Source organism: Strigops habroptila, chromosome 18 (assembly GCF_004027225.2).
Source record: "Strigops habroptila isolate Jane chromosome 18, bStrHab1.2.pri, whole genome shotgun sequence".
NCBI classification, from domain to species: Eukaryota; Metazoa; Chordata; class Aves; order Psittaciformes; family Psittacidae; genus Strigops; species Strigops habroptila.
This window is the reverse complement of record NC_044294.2, coordinates 5540636-5560058: the sequence shown is the minus strand read 5'-3', so window position 1 is coordinate 5560058 and position 19423 is coordinate 5540636. Positions and strand designations below refer to the sequence as shown.

The 19423-nt window shown below is 58.9% G+C and overlaps 1 protein-coding gene across 1 annotated transcript in view; it reads right to left on the bottom strand.

The window, feature by feature from the left end:
• LOC115602442 (receptor-type tyrosine-protein phosphatase V-like) overlaps positions 1-9714 on the bottom strand; it is a 31933-nt gene extending 22219 nt beyond the window's left edge. The window contains 8 exon segments of the mRNA XM_030473600.1: positions 212-484; positions 1012-1272; positions 1875-2147; positions 3452-3718; positions 4265-4534; positions 5495-5761; positions 8038-8101; positions 9193-9714. Of these exon segments, the coding sequence (XP_030329460.1) occupies positions 212-484; positions 1012-1272; positions 1875-2147; positions 3452-3718; positions 4265-4534; positions 5495-5761; positions 8038-8101; positions 9193-9690 (2173 nt within the window). The 5' untranslated portion in view covers positions 9691-9714.
• Positions 9715-19423: the final 9709 nt, after the last annotated feature.

Genomic DNA, 19423 nt, shown 5'->3' with positions numbered 1-19423 from the left:
TTTCTCCTGCGCTGAAGACCCTTATAATACCAACCTGACTAAATGTGGCTCTGCTTCTCTTTCCACTCTTTGCCTGTCTATGTATCCCGGCCCCTGGTTCCCCCTGCCTCCCTATACATGGTCCACACTCTGCCTTGCTTCCATGCCACGAGCTTTCTGCCCTCATAGGTTTCATTTTGCAGTAGGATTGAGGTACGGGTATCACTCTCACATGTCCAGTCTGCGGCTGATCGCACAGAGGATCTGTAAGGTCCGGCCATAGCAGCCATCTCCAGTGTGTACTGTCGCCCGGGGACCAGGTTCTCAAAGGTGACATTTGTCCAGTCATTCCCAAGAGTCACGTTCCTGACCCGCTTCTGGGACTTGGTTTCCCAGAGGGTGCCTGTGTAGCCAGTGCTGCCAGTGGGAGCTGCCCTCCAGGAGGCTTGCAGAGAGGTGCTGTGGCCCTGATTGCTGAGGGTCAGCTGCTGCAGTGGCAAAGGATCTAGGAAAGGAAAGGTCTAGAGTCAGAGCAGCACCCAGCCTGGGGTCACCCTGCAGAGGTGCAACCCCAAATGTGCAGGGCCTGGAGACCCTGCCCTGGGAAAACCCACATCTGAGCTTTGGCCGCTGCCACCCCACCAGCCTGGCAGGGACTGGGACAGCCCAGAGCTCAAACTGGCACGGCAAGAGAGGACTGCTTTGGATGCTGAAGGAGGAGCTGGGTGGGATGGTCTGGGCCATGGTGATTCAAGGCAGATGCAGCCTGAGCAGTGGCACAGGGGGGCAGCCCAAGGGAGGAGGAGGAGGGCACTGGGGCTCTGCTGACCCTTGAGCTGGGTGATTGGGATACAGACCAGGGTCAGACACATCCAGCAGCACCTCTACTTTCTTCCTGAGCCTTTCGCCCTTTTCCTGTATGAAGCTGCAGGTGACCCATGCTATCACATGCCCTGAGGCACAACATCACAGGGAAGAGCAAGATCTAGTGGGAATGCTGGGGCTGGCTGCGGTGAGGGCTGCGGCACTCACATGTCCAGTTGGTGATGCGCTGGGGCGAGGATGTATAGGGGCCAGCCACAGTGCTGACCTCAAAGGTGTAGAGAGTCCCAGGGCAGAGGCCCTCGTAGGTGAAGTTGGTGACACCTCTGAGCAGCGAGTTGTTCTTCATAGGGTCCTCCACGGCGCTGAGGGCCAGCACGTAACCCTCTCCCATTGCCTCCTCCCAGCTGGCTAGTAAGCTGTGAGGGCTCTCCTGGCTGGACAGACTCACACCAGATGGTGGTAGTGGCTCTGCAGAGAACAAGGATGGGATCATGCACACCACTGCATGGGGCAGTGCATCAGGCAGCCAGATTGCTCCCACAACACTCTGTAGTGGTCCCCCCACCAAAAACAGGCAGCCAGGGCTGCAGGGAGAGCCTTTTACTGCCCCCAGCACCAGGGACTGGGCAACTGCCTCCCCACGCTGTTTAAGCTCCATTCCTTCCTTCCTGGCACAGCAGCTCTGGGGCAGCACCAATCGTGGCTCCACAAGTCACCCAGGAGGGACGTGGGCACAGGGAGATGCTGCTCTGGGGGGCCTGGTGGTACTTCACATCACACCAGCTGCTGTGAGCACAGGGAGGGGAAGCTGACTTGAAGCCTGCTGAACACAGGATCTGGTCTTGAATCTTGCCCGATAACCTGGCACAGCTCAGCCAAGGACGTCCAAGCCCACCCTCAGGAGGAACTGTGGGGCAGCAGGTTTTGCTGCTCTGACCCACAACCTGCTCTTGAGAGCCCAGCCCCATCTCTGCCTCTCCTCATCCCACCAGCCTCCCCCTGGGCATCAGCCCCTCCCTCCATCAGGCAGCAGAAATGGCCTTGGAAGGACACTCAGGTTTTCGGCTTACGTGTCCAGGCTGCTGCGCTGCGCGCTGATGCCCGGTAAGGCCCAGCCACCACTGTCACCTGGACGGAGTACTGCTTCCCGGGGCTCAGCCCATGGAAGGTGACATGACCATTGTCTCCGCTGACAGAGATGTTCCTCGTTGGAGCACCATCCTCTCCCTCCTGCAGCGTCACCAGGTAGAAATCCCTCTCTCCCGCTGGGGTGCTCCAGCGAGCCTGCAAGGAGCTCTGCTCCTCCGCACTGCTCAGGGTCACATTGCCAGGGCTCAGCGGGTCTGGAAGGGAACAGCATGGTGTGTGTGTGAGGATTATGGGGTGCTCTGGATCTCACACACCCCTAAGCCTCATCCCCTGCTTCCTTATTCGTAGGGTTACATCCATGCTTAGACATCCTTTTGGAGCATGCTGTCTCTGCTCCCTAGCACAACCATTCCTTGTCTAGCAGAGCCCAGACAAAGCTGGCAGCCCTGCTGGGAAATTCCTAAAGCTTCCCCTCATTTCCATTCGTGTCCTGCCACGAGCACACTGATATTCCCAGGAACTGGCCAGGGCTCGGCTCCTGGCTGAATGCCCCTGGCTCGTGCATCTGGCACCAGGGGCTTTTGTTCAGTCTGGTAGGTCAGAGCCGCAGACAGCAGCGGTGGGATTGACTCAGAGTCACTTCACAGCAGAAACCAACCAGCTGGGGGTGTGGAGATCTTCTGAAACCCCAGAGCCAGCACTGAGCAGGCTCCGGCTCCAGGAGAGCAGGAAAGAGCTGGAGACTTGTCACCAGCGTACACCCAACCAGCATCACTGCCCAGGGCCAGGACAAGTCACTGGCCACAACAGCTCCGAGCTTGCAGCTTGGCACCTCCATAACTTGTTGCTCCTCACTAGAGAGTGCCAACACTTCTTTGGCATTCAGCAGGAACTTGCTCTATCCAGGAGGCTTTGTTTGCCTTCTCCATTTCCCCTCTTGGTTCTCCTGGGAACATTTGGGAGAGCAAGTCCAGGGACAGTCCTGTTTGCAGTGCTATGGGCATGGTGTTGGCAGCAAACCAGGACCGTGGTGGTGGAATTCACTCTCTCTCAGGACCCTTGTTAGCCTGAGGCCAGAAGGTGGAGGAAGTTGGGTTGATTGGTGCAGCTGGGGTCTGGGAGGGCTACCCTCAGTTTCTTGACCTGGCAGAGGCTGGATTGCTTGGCTGTGCTTGCACAGCACCCAGCACATTAGGGACAGCCAGCAGGATGAGGTTATCAGGGGCTACCAAAATATACCATTGGCAGCACTCAAAGGGGACCAAAGATCCATTTCCCACCAGAAACCTCCAGTTCAAACCAGCTAAACTGCTACCCCCTTGCCCCATTTTCTCTGCTTGAACAGCCCTAAGGCATGCGAGAGCTGAGGTCCAGCTGCACCAGACACCAATGGGATCTGCTGCCCTTCCATCATCCTCCTCCTCAGGGAGAGGCCACAGGCTGATCCCAGTGCATCCCAGGGAGAAGCAGGCCAGCACTGGGAATTCACTGGCACTGCCACGGAGGCAGAAAGCCAGGACCACCGAGGTCCTCCCCCATTCCTGGACATCGTACTCACATGTCCATGCGGTGGCATTGGGCCCTGCCACAGTGTAGGGCCCAGCCGCGACGCTCAGCCCCAGCCAGTAGTGGGTGCCAGGTTGGAGATGCTGGAAGGTGTAGCTGGTGAGGCCCCTTCTGGCAGACAGGGTCGTGGTCACCGTCTGGGTGAGGAGGTTGTGGAGCGCAAGGTGCAGCCATGCGGCCCCCATAGCACCCATCCAGGAGGCGACGAGGCTGGTGCTGGAGCCGGGGCTGAGCCTCAGATGGGTGGGGATGGAGGGAGCTGAGGGGAAAAACAGGAGGCAGCGAGGTTCAGCACTGGGCATCCCAGGACCCTCCTCTCTCCTATGCCCGCAGCTGCTCTCTATGGGGCTGAAGGTGTAGCAGGGGTCTGCTGAACCATGTCTCTCCTATGTCCCTTCCCAGGCAGGCTGGGGGGCTCTTGAGGTCCTCCATGCTATCACACTCTTCCAGGCTGCAGAGCAGAGCTGGTGGCAGCCTGGGTAACGCAGCCTTTCTGCAGCTCCCACCAGCCAAGATCTTTTGCCAGGATCCCCAGCTTGCCCTTCTCCCATGGGGACACGGAGCACACAAACCCAGGCCGTGGGTCCTGCAAGGCAGGGCTGAGGTGCAAAGTCTTCCCCTTGGCCCTGCACACTGGGGCTTCGCAGCAAGGATGTGAAGAACCACCCATCCTACACAAACTCCCTAAACTCCCTATCCCAAGCCTGGAGACCCCTCAGCACAGCTGGAATCTGTCCTGCATCCCTCCTGCCAAACCCTTTCTCCCACCCTTTCCCTCTTGGCAGGCACACCCGTAACTCCCTACCTGTCCAGTGGTGGATACTGGTGCTTGCCTGGTTCCATCCAGCCAGCGTGCTGACCTTCAAGGCATACTCACTGCCAGCCAGCAACCCGTCGAACAGGAACGTGGAGGCATTTGGCGAGATGGATGCATTTCTCACCAGCGTCTGGGAGTCACTGTGGTAGAGGGCAAGGTGGTAGCCATCTCGATGGCCATGGGCATGAACCCAGGAGGCGTGCAGCATGGCAGAGCTCCCACCACTGCTCAGGCTCAGGTTGCGGACAGGTGAAGGACCTGCATCAGACATGGCACAGATAGTGTTCACTGGTTGCCTGGTGGCGGCTGACCCACCAATGCCCCAAGCACAGCCCCATCACCTACAACAAACCTGGAGAGGGGCTTTGGACAAGGGCCGGTAGGGACAGGACAAGGGGAATGGCTTTAACCTGCCAGAGGGGAGATTGAGATGAGCTCTGAGGCAGAAGCTCTTCCCTGTGAGGGTGCTGAGGCACTGGCACAGGGTGCCCAGAGAAGCTGTGGCTGCCCCATCCCTGGCAGTGTTCAAGGCCAGGTTAGACACAGGGGCTTGGAGCAACCTGCTCTAGTGGAAGGTGTCCCTGCCTGTGGCAGGGGGCTAGAGCCAGATGAGCTTTAAGGTCCTCTTTCTAGACCTCTGGGCATAACATGCTCCACCCCTCAGCTCTCTACAATCCACACCAGAAGCTGGTCTATCATTAGCTCTCCTTTTGTAGGTTTTCTACCTTCACCTGCACTGATTTAGCTCAAGGATCCCTCACCTGAGCTGTGGACTCACCAGCCTTGTCTACTTACCTCAGTCCTTGGCATCAGCCAGGGACAGTGCAGAGCAAGGCTTGGTGAGTTAGCCAGTAATTGACAGAGCTGTGCCAAAAATCATGGAACAGATGCTCTTTCCTTGCAGCTCTTTCTAGACCTCCAGACATCACATTTTCTACCCCTCAGCTCTCTGCAATCTATAGTACCAGTTGATCCATCATTAGCTATATTATTCCAGAAGATTCAGTATAAACCCTGCCCATGAGAGGTGCAGGGACATGACCCTCCCTCCACATGGATGAGGGAATGACCCTTGGGGCTCTGGGGACCAGGGAAGGGCCCTAAACCTTGTGGAAGTGTGGAAAAGCCCGACACCCTGACCTGTGCTTCACATCCTCCAAACCACTGGTAGGAGCATTGAAACCCTTTGGACTCTGTAGTCCCTGGGGAGCCCCTTACTTGTCTGTGCTGTGACTGTCTGGCTGGTGGTATCCATGCAGGTAAGCGTGGCTGTCACCTCAATCTTGTACCGTGTGCCAGGGGTCAGCCCATGGAACCAGAAGCTGGTGATGTTTGGTCCAGCAGATCCATTCTGCAGCGGTGTGCCTGACCCCAGGGAGGAGAGGGCGAGCGAGTATCTCTCGGCACCCACCTCCGGCTCATCCCAGGACACAAGCAGGGAGTCTGGCCGGCCGTGGTCACTCACGCTGAGGTTCAGGAGGGTCCCTGCAAAGGCAAAGCCAAAACCCTCAGCAGGGAGCTGTGGTGCTGCTGGGTGGCCAACCTGCAGGACCAGGCTCCCCAGCCCACCCCGCTCACTGCGCACCCTGACAGAGACCACTGCCATGGGCACTGCCCCACATCCATCAGGTCCCCTGTCCCCACGGGCTCTGAATGGCCTTTGGAAAACACAAGAAGGTTCAGAAACCCTCAAGGACAGGGGTCAAAGGCACTATGCGAAAGAGACGCTCCTAAGCATAGAGCATCTCCTCCTTTGGAGACAGTCCAGAAGGCTTCAGGCCATCACATGCTTTGTTCAGAAAGCCCTGGTTTGGATCAGAAAAGCTGCCCTATGCTCCCTGCAACAATCTGCCTGCGTGGGCTCTGACTGAGGAGAGCGCAAAGGCTGCTTTGGAGCAATCCAGGCACAGAGCCCCCTCTGCCCTGCCCAGTGCATGGGTGACATGGAAAGAGCAGGACACTGCACACGTGGAAGAAAAGTGGGGCCAGATTTGCACCCCCTTGCTGAGACGTGTCCCTGCCTTGGCCTTGCTGCAGCAAAAGTCAGCACGCTGCGGCCACAGGGCCGGAGCCGTGGCATCCAGATGGAGAGCGTCAGGGGACAAGGAAGTGGCGTACAGGGCTTGGTCTAATTGGTGGGTCACTGGCCAAATCTGCTATTGAATCCTTGCCCTTAGACTTGCTCTGGAACCACCTACACAAACAGGAGTCAGACAGAGCCTGTCTGTCAGGAGTAAGCTGGCAACGTGTCCCTCGCAGGCTCCAGCTCTGCCTCCCTGCGCCTCCACTAGCAGATTGTTGCACGCTCACCGCCCCAGCCCTGCTGTGAACGATGAGCTCTCTATTGCATTCAGCCTTTGGAGAACACCACAACAGCTCTAGTGCTAATAAGACATTTGTGTAATAATTAGCACCTAAAATGTATGATGTGTAACACGTTGTAACAGGCTTATATGTGATCTGGCACAGCAAAAAAAGCTTTAAACAAGCACAGCTATTGCCCCAGAGGTCTGCCTGGGGGTTGCCTTTACACAGCCAAAGAGGAGCAGTGCGGGGTGAGCCCCAGGGGCAGGGGCACCTTTGGGACTACTCCAGTGTTGTGTGTGGCCTTCCCACAAAGCTGGTCAGGTTTGGAGCTACACGCAACTTGTGTTTCATGCAACGCCTTGCTTGGAGCCTGCTGCCATTCTGAGAGCTTCACCCAGCAGATGAGTGGAACTGGGGAAGTCAGATGGGCACATCTTTTCTCCCTGGGAAAAGCCCCAGTGCCATCCCTGAGCAGTTCAAATGCAGATTTAGGAACAGCCTGCTCAGGAATGGTTATCTGAATAGAGTTGGGTGTCCATGGAGTTGGGTCAGGAGTCTATGCCTATGGGCTCCCCTTGGGGTCAGCAGGGACCCAGCTGCAGCAGCTCGCTGAGCACAGGGCACGGCTTGATCTCCTGAAGACAAGCCGGAGGATTGTGCCCCTACGTGGAGTTCAAACAGGGATGTTTTATCACTGTGGACTCTTCCTTACCTCACGAAGGTATGAGTTCTCCACCCATGTTTGTCTTGCTTGTCTTGAGTTCCCCAAGTGAGTGCACTGCCTTACCTCGAAATCATCTTCTTCACCCTCTGCAGTACAAAATAGCCAGCTAAATCTCTTGAAAATGGTGCCAGAGGCATCCTCCAGCGCCGAGGCCTCCGGATCAGCAACACTGCTCACGGCCCCATAGATGAACCCATAGATTAACCACATCCCGCAGGCAGCCACATCCGGTACACCCCCGTGCCCTGCCTGCTGCTGCAGATCCTGCTGGGAAGGGTTTTCAGCGCGCAGGGCCCAGCGCCATGGCGAGCACTCACGCAAGGCTCTGAGCAGCGGGCAGTGCTTGCTGGCTGCCGGGAGAGCACGGCTTGCGCTGCTCCCCAGCCAGCTCAGCAGGGCCATGGGGCTGCCCCATGGAGTACGATCCTGCCCAGGCAACTGCAGGGGCTCTGTGCAGGGCACCTGAAGGCTTACTGGCTGCTGAGCCCACTTAAAGGCTCCCTGGGAAGGAGCGAGCTTTGTCGTCTCTTAACACTGCCCCCCATGAGGCTGGTTGCTGGAGAAGGATGGGGCTGGTTCCTTGCCTTTCTCAGGCCATGATCTACAGCCTGCAGTTAGGCTAAAGCATTCACAAAGCTGCTCTTAACTCCAAGAGTCCTGGCCCCAGCACATCTGCTCCTGGGCACCAAGACCACCCTCTCAGCCTGAGAACCTCTTTGCTTTGACTTACCTCTATCAGTGTGCGCAGCCTGTTCCTCCAACCCTGGCCGCGCTGTCCGGTTGCATCCCTCGCCCTGGGGATTGAAGGTGTCAAGTGAGAGAGGGGTGAGGTGAGGTGGGCTGGATGAGACCAGCGCTGGGAGGGATGCCCCGTGCCAGGCCAGGGGTCAGGTCCATCCCAACACATGCATCTGCGACCCTCTGGGGACTGTGACACCTTTTCCCAGGAAAGCCCAGGGCTTGCTGCTCACGTTGCAGTCCCTTAGCCAAGGCAGGGAGACAGACTCAGTAGACGTGGCTTGTGGGCTGCCCCGGCCTTTTGCCATGGGTCCTGGGACTCGCAGGAACCAAGATGGGGGCCATACGCACAGGGGAAGACACCCCATCAAAACAGCAGTGCCACAAGGGGAAGATCTGGGGGAAGGAGGCGCTCCCAGACAGGCCCTGGCAAGCTCATTCCCTCAACAGGCACCTTCCCACGATCATGGTAGGATGGAGGGACCCCAAATCTCAGCCTACCATCCCCCACAATTGCTGCGAAGCGAGGGCTTTGGCCTCAAGAGCTCCAGAGCATCCAGCACCCTTCACTCCGCAGTGGGTGCTGAGCAACACCCATGGGGACACCCGTTTCCCCACAGTCTGCTTGCAGCAGGGTGTGCCTGCTTTAGGTTGCGGCCACTTCTCTCCACATTAAAGGAATATCTCTGCCCACTCCTGTCCCACAACAAACCCCAGAGAAGAAATCATAATTTAGTTATTTCCCCCCTCGGCTCTCCTGGCTGACTCCACTTCTGCTCCCCCACCGAACCGTGCTGCTTTTAGAAGTGTGTGTGCAAGAGGAGGCGAAGGGGCTCCGGACCCTTGGGAATAGCAGCCAGCCAATTCCTGGGGTGAGGAGCTGTGCAGCCATGGCAGCAGGAACACGCTCCCATCCCAGGCACCGGGCGTGTGGTGGTGGTGGTGGTGGTGGGAAGGGGAGGAAAGAGCCAGCTCCTAATTGCAAACGTTGCTAATTTGGTTCAGCTGCAGCAGCCCGAGCGGCAGCCCAGAAATATGCCGTCATTCCTCAGCGGGGTAGGACTATGCAAAGCCCCTGCCACCACCTGAGGCTCGGGGGCCAAGAGCCTGCACGGACAAGTGGGGGATTGAAGAGAGAAGAGCTTACCTCTGCCAGGGTTCCCCAGGAAGCCGCGGCAACCCACAGGACAAGCAGCGGCAGAAGTGGCAGCCTCATGGGGACTTGGGGTGGCTTGGCAGATGAGAGGGATGACAAGTTGGGGGGGAGCAGCTTCTTTAGCAGCGGCTGTCCGCCAGCCAGCCCCTTCTCCCATGCAGCTGGTGGGCTCACCCGCATGCTTCCCGAGCGCGGGTGACAGGAATGACCTCGGTGGGGCCCGCGATGCACATCAGCCCTGCAGCGGTCCTTCGGCAGGAGCGGTGGCGCCGCCGCGGGGCTGGGGACAGGTCCCGCGTGTGCGTGTGCCCCCGCGCTGTGTGCATTTGCTATTGCTCCGCGCGGGTCCGTGTCCCTCTGCGGTGACTCTGGAGCTGTCCTGTGCCCAGCGTGTGCGTGCTGCGGCCCGAGGGCTGCCCGCCGCGGGGCTCGGCCGGGGGGCTCTGCTGCGGCTTGCGGCTCGGCAGGGCTGGAGCCCGGTCTGGCCATCAGCGGGAGCTCCGCTGAGTTGTGGGAGTCGGTGCCGAGAGGGGAGGAGACAGGACAGGGCAGATGGCGGCTCCGAGCTGGAGGGGAGTGCCCAAACCAGCCCCCAGCGACGGGAGGAGGGGCGGCACGCAGCCTCCGGGAATGCATTTAGGATGCTGGAGGAGCGCTGGCAAGAGCGTGGATCCGGGGTGCTGTGCACCTTGCTTCTGTGTGTGCCCCCGTTTGTTCTGTTCGTGCACCCTTTAGCCCTGTGTGCACGGAGCGCTGATGGGGAACGGGAGGTCTGGTCGCGCTGGGTGGGGAGGGAGCCGTGTTCCTGTGTGTAATGCCCGTGGGGAGCCGTGTTCCTGTGTGTGATGCCCGTGGCACAGGGATGAGCAGATCGGAGCGCACATCTCGTAAGAGCTTCCCACAGGCGCAACGATGCCTGGACCGTGCATTGCCCACGGGAGGAACTGGCTGGCTCTGAGCCATGTCCTGTCTGCTCGTGGATGTTGTAGGAGCTGCTGTGTGCGGTATGGCCATGGGGAAGCAGGCTGTGCCCCCCGAGGGGCCTGAGGGGCTGTGTCTGTGCAGTGCATGGCAAGGGTGCCAGCTCTGATTCAGAGCAGAGATGCCATTGGCTTCACATCAGCGCCGGAGATCTGGGACAGTGCTGGAAGTGGTTCAGTGATGCATCTATCCCGGAAGCCACTGCAGCCTGTGTGGCCATGGGAGTCTGTCCCAGTAGCCAGCACAGCCACCAACAATAAGCAGGCTATTCAAGCTCTGCTTATTGCTGTAAGCCACAGAGCTGTCAGGGTGGGACACATGCCCCAGCTGGACCCAGGACAGCAGATTCCCTCCTACAAAACCTCAGAGATTTGTTAGGTGGGACCTGTGACAGACAGAGCAGCCCCCAGTGCCTGGGCAAAGACATAGGAAGGCCCCTGCCCCTGTGTGTAATTGAGAAGAGACGGTCCTGGTCTAGGACCCATCTCCAACCCCAGATGGGAAGCTGCCCCAGCACTCTTTCCACCAGCCTCTCTGCATAGGAATGGGCTGGGGGACACCTCTGCACCGCGTCTCACTGCCCACCACGATGCAACTGACCTCTGGGCATGGAGCTGGAAGTGTCCCAGCAGCTTTCCCAGCCTCTGCATGCTGCTGGCACCCTGCTGGCCATGGGGACGTGTCTGTACCAGCCCCGCTGTGGCTCCCTGGGCTCAGGGAGTTTTGGGCTGTGCCTGCAGTGGAAACAGCCCAAAGTGGTGGTGGGAGCCAAACCCAGGCCCCGTCCCTGGCGCCACACGGCTCAGCCACCTCCCATACTGGACAGAAGAAGCTGCTCATTACGTGCCAGCGCTGCCCTCCCCACGGCCACCCCAGTGATACTGTGCCACCACAGGTAAGGACACACAGAGAGCTCGCCTTCAACTGGGGTTGCCAGATCTCCCCTCTGGTCCCCCCGACAGGGAAGCCTCCATCTGTGCCAGACGCAAAAACAACTGCAGAAGGTTTCTCCACCCAGCAGCTGGAACCAGGCCTGGAAACTCAGGGGCTGCCGAGTCATCACATTCTCCATGGAGCAGCAAAGGCTACTGCAAGGAGCAGGGGGATGGGGGACGTGCAGCCGGCCATGAGCTGTGCTGGGACTGTGGGGACTGCGCAGCCAAGCCACTGCCTCCTGGAACAGGGAGAACCTCAGGCTGGGAGATTATCCTTGCCCTGAGCCCCAGTGGAATCATCCAGCCTGCAGCAGAGATGGGAAAGGGGACCTCTGGCAGTGCGCCCATCATTGTGGTGTCAGGGCTTGCTTATGCTGAGGGACAGTAGATGCGGTGTAGTGGCAAAGGGCCTGTCTGGCAAAGGTTCCAGGCAGTCCTCCTGGCAGTGCCAACCTCAGACCAGAGCAAAGTCCACCGCTCAGTTTGCCTTTGCACTCCATGCGCTGGACTTTACTCCAGGTGCTCTGGGCATGGAGATGGTGGCACAGGGCTTGTTCGCCGCTGGGCGCATATCACAGACCTCCCACTCCCTGGGAAGCACCAGCGGGAGTGAGGATGAGCAGGGTGGGCAGTAGAGTGCGTGCCTGCGGCACCCAAGTGTCTGTGTGTGCTGACAGAGACAGGCAGTGCTGCCGAGGCTGGCCTAGAGCAGAGCCTGGCACGTCCCTGCACACCGCTGCCAGGGGACAGCGTGCAGGCAGGGATGCTGTTGCTTCCCGAGGGACTCAGCCTGCTGCTCAGGCAGGCACTATGCCATGAGCAGTGCTGTCATTGCATGGAGGAGCCTGTGCCCATGTCTCTGCTGTCCCCGTGACAGCTCTGCCATCCCTCCCTGGCCAGGACACCTTGCACCCAAACTGGCACCCTGCCACAACGGGGTGCCCAGGGGCCCCAATGATATGGGGCACTGGTGCCACTGGGATTGGGCTCAGAGCAGCTCTGGGGCTCCTGTCCTGCCTTGGCCCAGCAGCAACATCACTCTCGTCCCTGTCTCTCCTTGTGCAGACCAGTGCTGTGAACTGCCCCAGGCCATGATTTCTCCCCTCTGCCACCTCTGAGGTGCTGAGCACCTCCTGGGGCTGCAAGAGGGGAACAAGGGGAACGGGCTGTTTGGAGCAGAGCCTGTGGAGGATGCAGGTGCTGCTGAGACCTCTCTCTTTACAAGGTTCACACGCCACTGGTCTCCAAACCTAAACCCTACAGCACTGGGATGCTCTTCCTTCAACCCCTTGCAAGTGTTTAATCACTTCCACGTGGAACTCTGCCAGTGCCACTGCCTGCCTCTTGCCCTGGGCTTTCAAACCTTGGAGCTCTTCCCATTTGGCACAGAATGGAAGGCAGGGAGGCAGTGAGAGACATCACCCCTTCTGCAGGGCAGCGCCGTGCCCAGGGCAGGCACAGCCGCTCTGGCCAGGCTGTGGGATGTCCAAGAGGCGCAGGAATGACTCCCATGCTTGGGTGGTGCATCTGCGCTCCCCTCCCTTGCTGCTGGAGACCTGGCGGCAGAGCCCTCGATGCCTGCGGGCGCGCACCCGGCGCCGCAGACCTGGGAAGAGCCGGGCTGCGGGTGACTCAGAGCACGCTGAAGCCGGCAGAGCCGGGCAGACCTGCTCTGCCCCCCGGGGTGTGGGTGCTGCCCTGGAGCCGAGCAGGATCAGGAGTCCCCTTCCCCTGGCTGGGGCCAGAGGCACCCCGTGGGGAGAGCTGGCAGCAGCCTGGAGACAGCCTGCCCCACACCACTAGTGCAGCAGCCGGATGGCCCCAAAATCACCCCATCACCAAAGCCTGTGGAGCCCTGCGGGGCTCTGCTCCCACCCTGGGATCCCGCCAGGGATACCTGTGCCAACGCAGGCTGACAGCAAAGGTGCCCAGTGCTGCAGGATGCCACACTCACAGAGCCAAGAAGTAGCCACCAAGCAGCTCCCAGTGCCCACCCGTGCCTCATTCTGCTGGGGACCCTGGGCACCAGATCCCCCCTGTGCAGGCACAGCAGTGCCAGGCTCTGCTTCTTGCACAGCCACGCACAGAGGCTGCCCGCTCTGCGCCGCCTGCCCCGGGGCCCTGGGATGGGGTTTTGCCCTCACCGTGCCACAGCACAGGAGGGTCCACGCTGCTTTCCCCACCGCACGCATCCCGGTTTCAACCGCACATCCAGGAGGAGAAAGAGGGGAGCAAGGAGTGGGAGCATTACCTGTCCTGGTGGACATGCCCAGTGTGGTCCACAGCCTGTCCCCACGAGCCTGGCGCGCGCCGTGTCAACTTGGCACACTCACTCTTGCCGTTTACTTCTGCTTGTGCAGGGCCCTGACGCTCAAGTCTGGGCTGGTCCTGCAGGAAGGCCCGCCTGGGCTCGCCCAGCGCCTCGCTGCAGAGTGCCAGGGAGGAGGGATCGGCTGGGCAGGAATGTCTCCTGTGAGGGCAGGGGTCTGCGCACCACGCAGGGTGGGAGATGGGTGCCGTGCTGCGGGCTGGCACGGCTCGCACCTCCCTGCGCTCACCTCGTTTTGTACCACATGCTGCTGTGGCGGGGAAGACCCTTGGAGATGGTGAGCATCCCTTCATGCATGGAGATAGGGAGAGCATCAAAGGCTGTGATGGAGCCAGCACAAACAGCCAGACCCACACTCCAGCCCTGCAGGTGTCTGTGGACTGTAATTGCTTAAAGGATTTGCTGCCCTGAGCCCCGTTAGACCAGCCACCATCCTGGAGTGAGAGCATCCTGGTCCCTCTCAGTCCCATGCCAAGGGGTGGATGGAGAGGAACTGGTGAGTTGGCTTAAGAGGTACAGAGCATCCCAAGAGCTTGTCCAGGGTGGTATTATCCTCACCCTTGGGAGCAGCTGGTCCCTGGGTGCAAGGAGCAGGGTCTTGCCAGTGGGTTTGGAGGAAATCTGGACCATGGGAGCAGGTTACCCAAGGCACCCCTCTCCCTATCTTGATAGACGTTGGCAAGAGCCCACGGCAGCAAGCGTGAGGACTCCTGTCTCCTGCAGTTCCAGCTGAAAGCAAGGGCTAGTGCGCCTGTTTCTGGTGTCATTGCAAGAGGTTGGCAGGATTAGCCCAGCTTTAGCCCCATGTGGTGGCTGTTGGGTTTCCCCCATCTGCTCTGTGGTGCACGGTAGGGGGACTTTCGGCATCTGCGCCTTTATGGTTCCGTGAGGGTCACACTAACACACGTGCTACCGGGCTTGCTCAGGGGGTTCAGCTTCCCCAACATGGGCATTGTCCCGGCTGGGCAAAGCTCTGTGCAGAGAACTGGGAGAGAGAAGGCGATGCTGGCTCAGTCCAAGCCAGCGGCAGGGGAGGGGAGAAGCCCTGCACACCGCTGCCATGCTCAGCAGCTACGAGAAAACCCCAGCCTCCCAAATCTGGAAAGCGGCTCAGTTTCCAATACGCACATGAACTGAAGAACTCACCTCCAAATGAAACCAGCCCCAGCCCCTCCGCTTCAGAGCTTCCTGTATAAAAACAAACCTTGCCCAGACGGCTGCATTTGCACACAAAAGGTTTTGTTTTCAGGAGGAGGTCTCTTTTTCGAGGAGTAAACACAAGGCCTGCCCATCCTCCATGCCTCAGCTCAGGGCGAAGGCAGGGCATCGTCCCGTCTTGCAGCCTGGCTGCTTTCCCTCTTCCCCATCGCCTGTGAGCAGGCTGCTGCCCGCAGCAAACGCCAGCGCTGCCGTACCGAGCTGCCGCCCGGCTTCCCCGGCAAGCACCGGGCGCTGGCAGGCTGTGCCGGATGAGGCTTTCACACAAGTCCCTTTTGCACCTGGAGAGCAGGGAGAGGTGCGGGACCGGGCTGCGCAAGGGCAGAGCTGGTCCTTCAGCAGAGGGATCGACGCCTGCCTGTGGCTCTCCTTGCACTGCAGCGGTCCCGGGGCGCTGTGCCATGGCACCCAGGGGTGCTGCCCTTCCCACAGCAGGGCTGCAGCCTTTGCAGCGCCTGCTGCCTACAGCTCTTTGGCTTCTCCCTGGGCGTCTCCCACAGCACCCAGAGCCAAACACAACACAAAGCCTGTCTCTTCATCTGTCAGCAGCGCCTGCTGCTTTCTGTGCCCAGCCCTCAAGACAAGGCAGCTCTGCTGCTTCACAGGAGCTCAGCTCCAGGACCCCCAAGACCACCCTCCCCAGGCTGACATGCATTCGGGGCTGGCGACAGCTGAGCCTGGCTGCTCCCCATAGACAGCATTCACCCAAAAGTGCTTCTTGGGATATAGCTTGGCCATGGGGATGGGTCTCATGGCTGGTGATTGCTAAAGGCTTTGCTGGCACAAGCTCAGCCTCACCAGGCGGGTGCTGGAATGCTGGAGCAGGGGTGAGGTGGTCACAGAGGGATGCAGGATCAGCCCCCTCCGCCGTTGCCTGTTGACAGTTTTGCTCCTGTGAAGCACCTGTCCCTTCAGCCACAGCCTCTGCTGCTTGACTTCGGGTGGTGGAACCTTTCATTGGGTCTTGCAGAGGGACATGGAGCTCAGCCTTGCCTGTCCCAGTGGTCTGCAGTGATGCGTCCATGGAGTTGAACATCCTGGCTTGCGGGTTTGGGGGCAAGGAAGGTCTGTGGGGCATGGAGACCCAGAGTCCCTTCCCAGATAGCAGACTTGGAGAGCTGGTTCCCACCCAAAGCACTGGCAAAAGCTATTTTCACCTCTGAGCTGGGACATACCTGCCCTGCCCCAGTTTAGCACTCGTGCACTGGGAAGCAGAGCTGCTCTGCTGTGGGAGGGGAGGGAAAGCTGGTAGCTGGGATGCATCAAGTTTTCCTGCTCCTCCTCATCCCTCCCTGGGCTGTCATTAGCAGTGAGTTCAGCACTGGGCTGTGAAGCCATGCTGTCCTTTTTCTCCCATGGGTGCTGCAGCTCAGCTGGCCTCAGGGTCCGGGAGGGACTGCCCAAAGCTCAGAGGGATTTACCACACTGCTGCTCGGCTTAAGCCGCCTGCCTGGGAGAGCCTAAACCAGCAAACATTGCAGAGTAAAGGAACCTTGCACTGCTTTTGCCTGGTCAAGCAGTTTCCTGTTTTCCAAGCAGCTCTTCCAGCACCACTGGGGCAGAGGATTTGTCTGATCCCGGAGCAGACCCTCACCACGGAGGCAAGTTCCTGTCGCTTGACATCTGGCAGAGAAAGATGTCACAAGAGATTGGCTCTAGGATCAGCTACGACCTTTACCAGAGACCTGCAGCAGGAGACAGCATCACTCTCTTCCCCTCTGGGCTGAAAGCATCCATGGGTGTGTGGTCTTAGGCCAAACCAGGCCGGGCATTGCATGTTTACACAGCCTTGCTCGTATCTCTTATGGACAGCTTTCCGTGGCCTGACAAGCTCATCACATGCATGGGCACCCATACGACATGCTCAGCCTTGTGTGGGGAGTGCGGGAGCTCCTGGGCTCAGCGCTGCTCTGCTATGAGCAGGGCTGGCTGGGTGCTGAGGTCCATGCGGGATGCTGCTGAAGGCCACCAGGTCCCTAGGGAAACACACAGATATTTTCTCAGCTGGCAAACATCATCTTTCCCCTCCTTTTTGAGTGTTATTGAAAAGAGGCTGTTGGCAGAGAGTCTGCCCCAGAAGCCAGCCTGTGTCATCCGCTGGGGTGTCTGACCCACGGAGGAAAGACAGGAGGAGAAGATGCTGACACACAGGGTGTCTGTGTGTCACTGCTTGATTCAATCCTGGCTCCTCGTGGAAGACAGGATCCATCTGGACCACCTCAGGGTCCATCCTGGATCTTTGCATGCTCAGCCATCCCTAACAGGGATGCAGGGACAGAAACATAACCCAGGCCCTTGCAGGAATAGAGAAAGAGGCAGATACAGGGCCCAGCCCCAGCCAGCGCTGCAGGATGCAGCCCAACACAGGGCATATCCATGGCAGGAGCAGGCAGCGGGACCCCTGCCCAGCACATGCCTGCAGGATGCTGCGCCCGAGCTCTGCAGGGTTCCCCAAAGTGGAGCGACCCCAGAGCCCAGCTGAGGTGGCCTCGCTGGTGACTCTCATGCCTGGGAAGAGGCTCAGGAGATCCCCAGAAGTTGGGCAGGCAGAGCTGCAGGGGGGCTGTGAGAGGAGGCAGAGGTGGCCTCTGGCAGGGGTGATGGCCACCAAGCGGGACATGACCTGCTGCAGTGTCGTGGGATCATAGAATCCCAGAGTGGTTTGGGTTTGAAAGGACCTTAAAGCTCATCCAGTTCCAACCCCCTGCCATGGGGACACCTTCCACTAAACCAGGTTGCTCCAGGACCCGTCCAACCTGCGCTTGCTGCTGCCTTGGTTCGTCCTCCAGTGCTGAAAGCCCCATGGTCCGTCCTCCGCCACCTGCACTTGCTGGCAGGGAAGGTGCCCCTGCCCCAGGGCATCTGAGGACTCCACGTGGCCCCAAAAGCAGAAGAAAAAGACCCAGATCTTGCAGTTTCCTAGCTTTTCCTTCAGATCTGGGGCATCTGTGGCTTCCAGCACCGTGGCTTTGCCACAGGGAGCCGACAGAAATATTTCTGGTACCTGGAGCTGGGTTAAAACAGACTGTGTGTCTGCACCATGCAGGTCCCATCCTCTCTGCATTGCTGCCCTCTGGCTGCCTCCACACATCTATCGCTGGAGAGATGGGACCTGCCGTGGCTGTCACGGGGCTCTGGCTCTTGCGAGATGCACCACAACTCAAGAACCTCCTTTTGGGAGCAGATCAACGTGTTTTAGTGCACCAGCAGCCCGGTGTGGGTGCTGGCAGCCGAGTGCCAAACTATAGCATCAAGGACTTGAGTTTAGAGAGTTTGTCTCATTTGCACATGTGATGTGTCTCCCATGATCCTGGCTGCCCGGGAGCGTGTCCTGTCTGTAGGACGTGCCTTGCTGTGCTTAGACAGGATTGCCTTGGTGGGATTCAGGCTGTGCTCAAGGGGCATCTTGCAGGGATAGCAGGGGATGATAGGATATGGCAGTGGATTCACATTTACAGGAGACAGCAAGGCTTTTCTGTGGGCTCTCCTACCTGAAAAAGATACTTCCATAGAGTGCAGGAAAGCAACATGGAAGGCTCAAGGAAACATGGCTTTCAGGAAAAGATCTGACAGGCCTCAACTCTACAGTTTGCCCAAGAAAAGCAGAAGAGGCCATCAGGGTGAGTTATGCAAGTATGATAGAATCATAGAATCGTTTGGGTTGAAGGGATCTTAAAGCTTCTCCAGTCCCAACCCCTGCCACGGGCAGGGACACCTTCCACTAGAGCAGGTTGCTCCAAGCCCCTGTGTCCAACCTGGCCTTGAACTGCCAGGGATGGGGCATCCAAACCTTCTTCATTCAACTAATTTCAGTGTCCCACCACCCTCACAGGGAAGAGCTTCTGCCTCAGAGCTCATCTCAATCTCCCCTCTGGCAGGTTAAAGCCATTCCCCTTGTCCTGTCCCTACAGGCCCTTGTCCAAAGCCCCTCTCCAGGTTTCCTGTAGCCCCTTCAGGCACTGGAGCTGTGCTAAGGACAGATAGAAGTACCTGCATGGAGATGCCTCCTGTCCAGCAGCAGCAGCTGCCATGCCAGCAGCTGTGAACTGGAGGATCCAGGCTCTTGGGTTGTCTTCTCCCTGTACCATTGGTCTTTCAGACAACCCCAGCTCATCCCCACCTCCAAGACTCCATGCGGAAGCTGCTTGCTGGTACATCCTCCCTGGCCTGCACCGTGCAGCAGCAAAGCCCTTTGGCCCAGGTAGCTGCATCCACAGCTCCATCCTGTGCTGGGGCCAGATGGTGCAGTCAGCATCACGTGTATGGGCTGTTTTTAGCGAGGTTAAGAAACTTAGCCCCCGTGGAGGGACAAACTCAGCATCTGTTTGACTCGCTGAACCTATTTCTGCACCGGACGTTGGCTGAGAATGGGCTATTTTTAACCATCCCTGGTTTACTATCTTCTTTCTGGCTCGTATCACAGGCTAGGATCGGGTCTGTGTGCTCTTCACAAAACATTCACTGCTGATCCCAGACCAGATAAGCCTACAGAAAGCCAGCACCACTTCCCCCGAGCCCAGCGCCGCGTGGGCACGGGCTCTCTCGCAGCAGAAATGGAAGTGACTGCTTTCTAACCGCTTCCTTTCTTTCTGACTGTCTCTCTCCCTCCTGCCTGTCCTGACAAGTTTGTTTCCTGTTATTGATAACGGCCCCTGCACCCGCGGAGATGTCACCACACTCAGTGACCCCACCAGAACACAGACGAGGGGTGTGCAAAGCAAACCCAACCATGGGCTCAGCCCACGCCACTGGGTGCCAA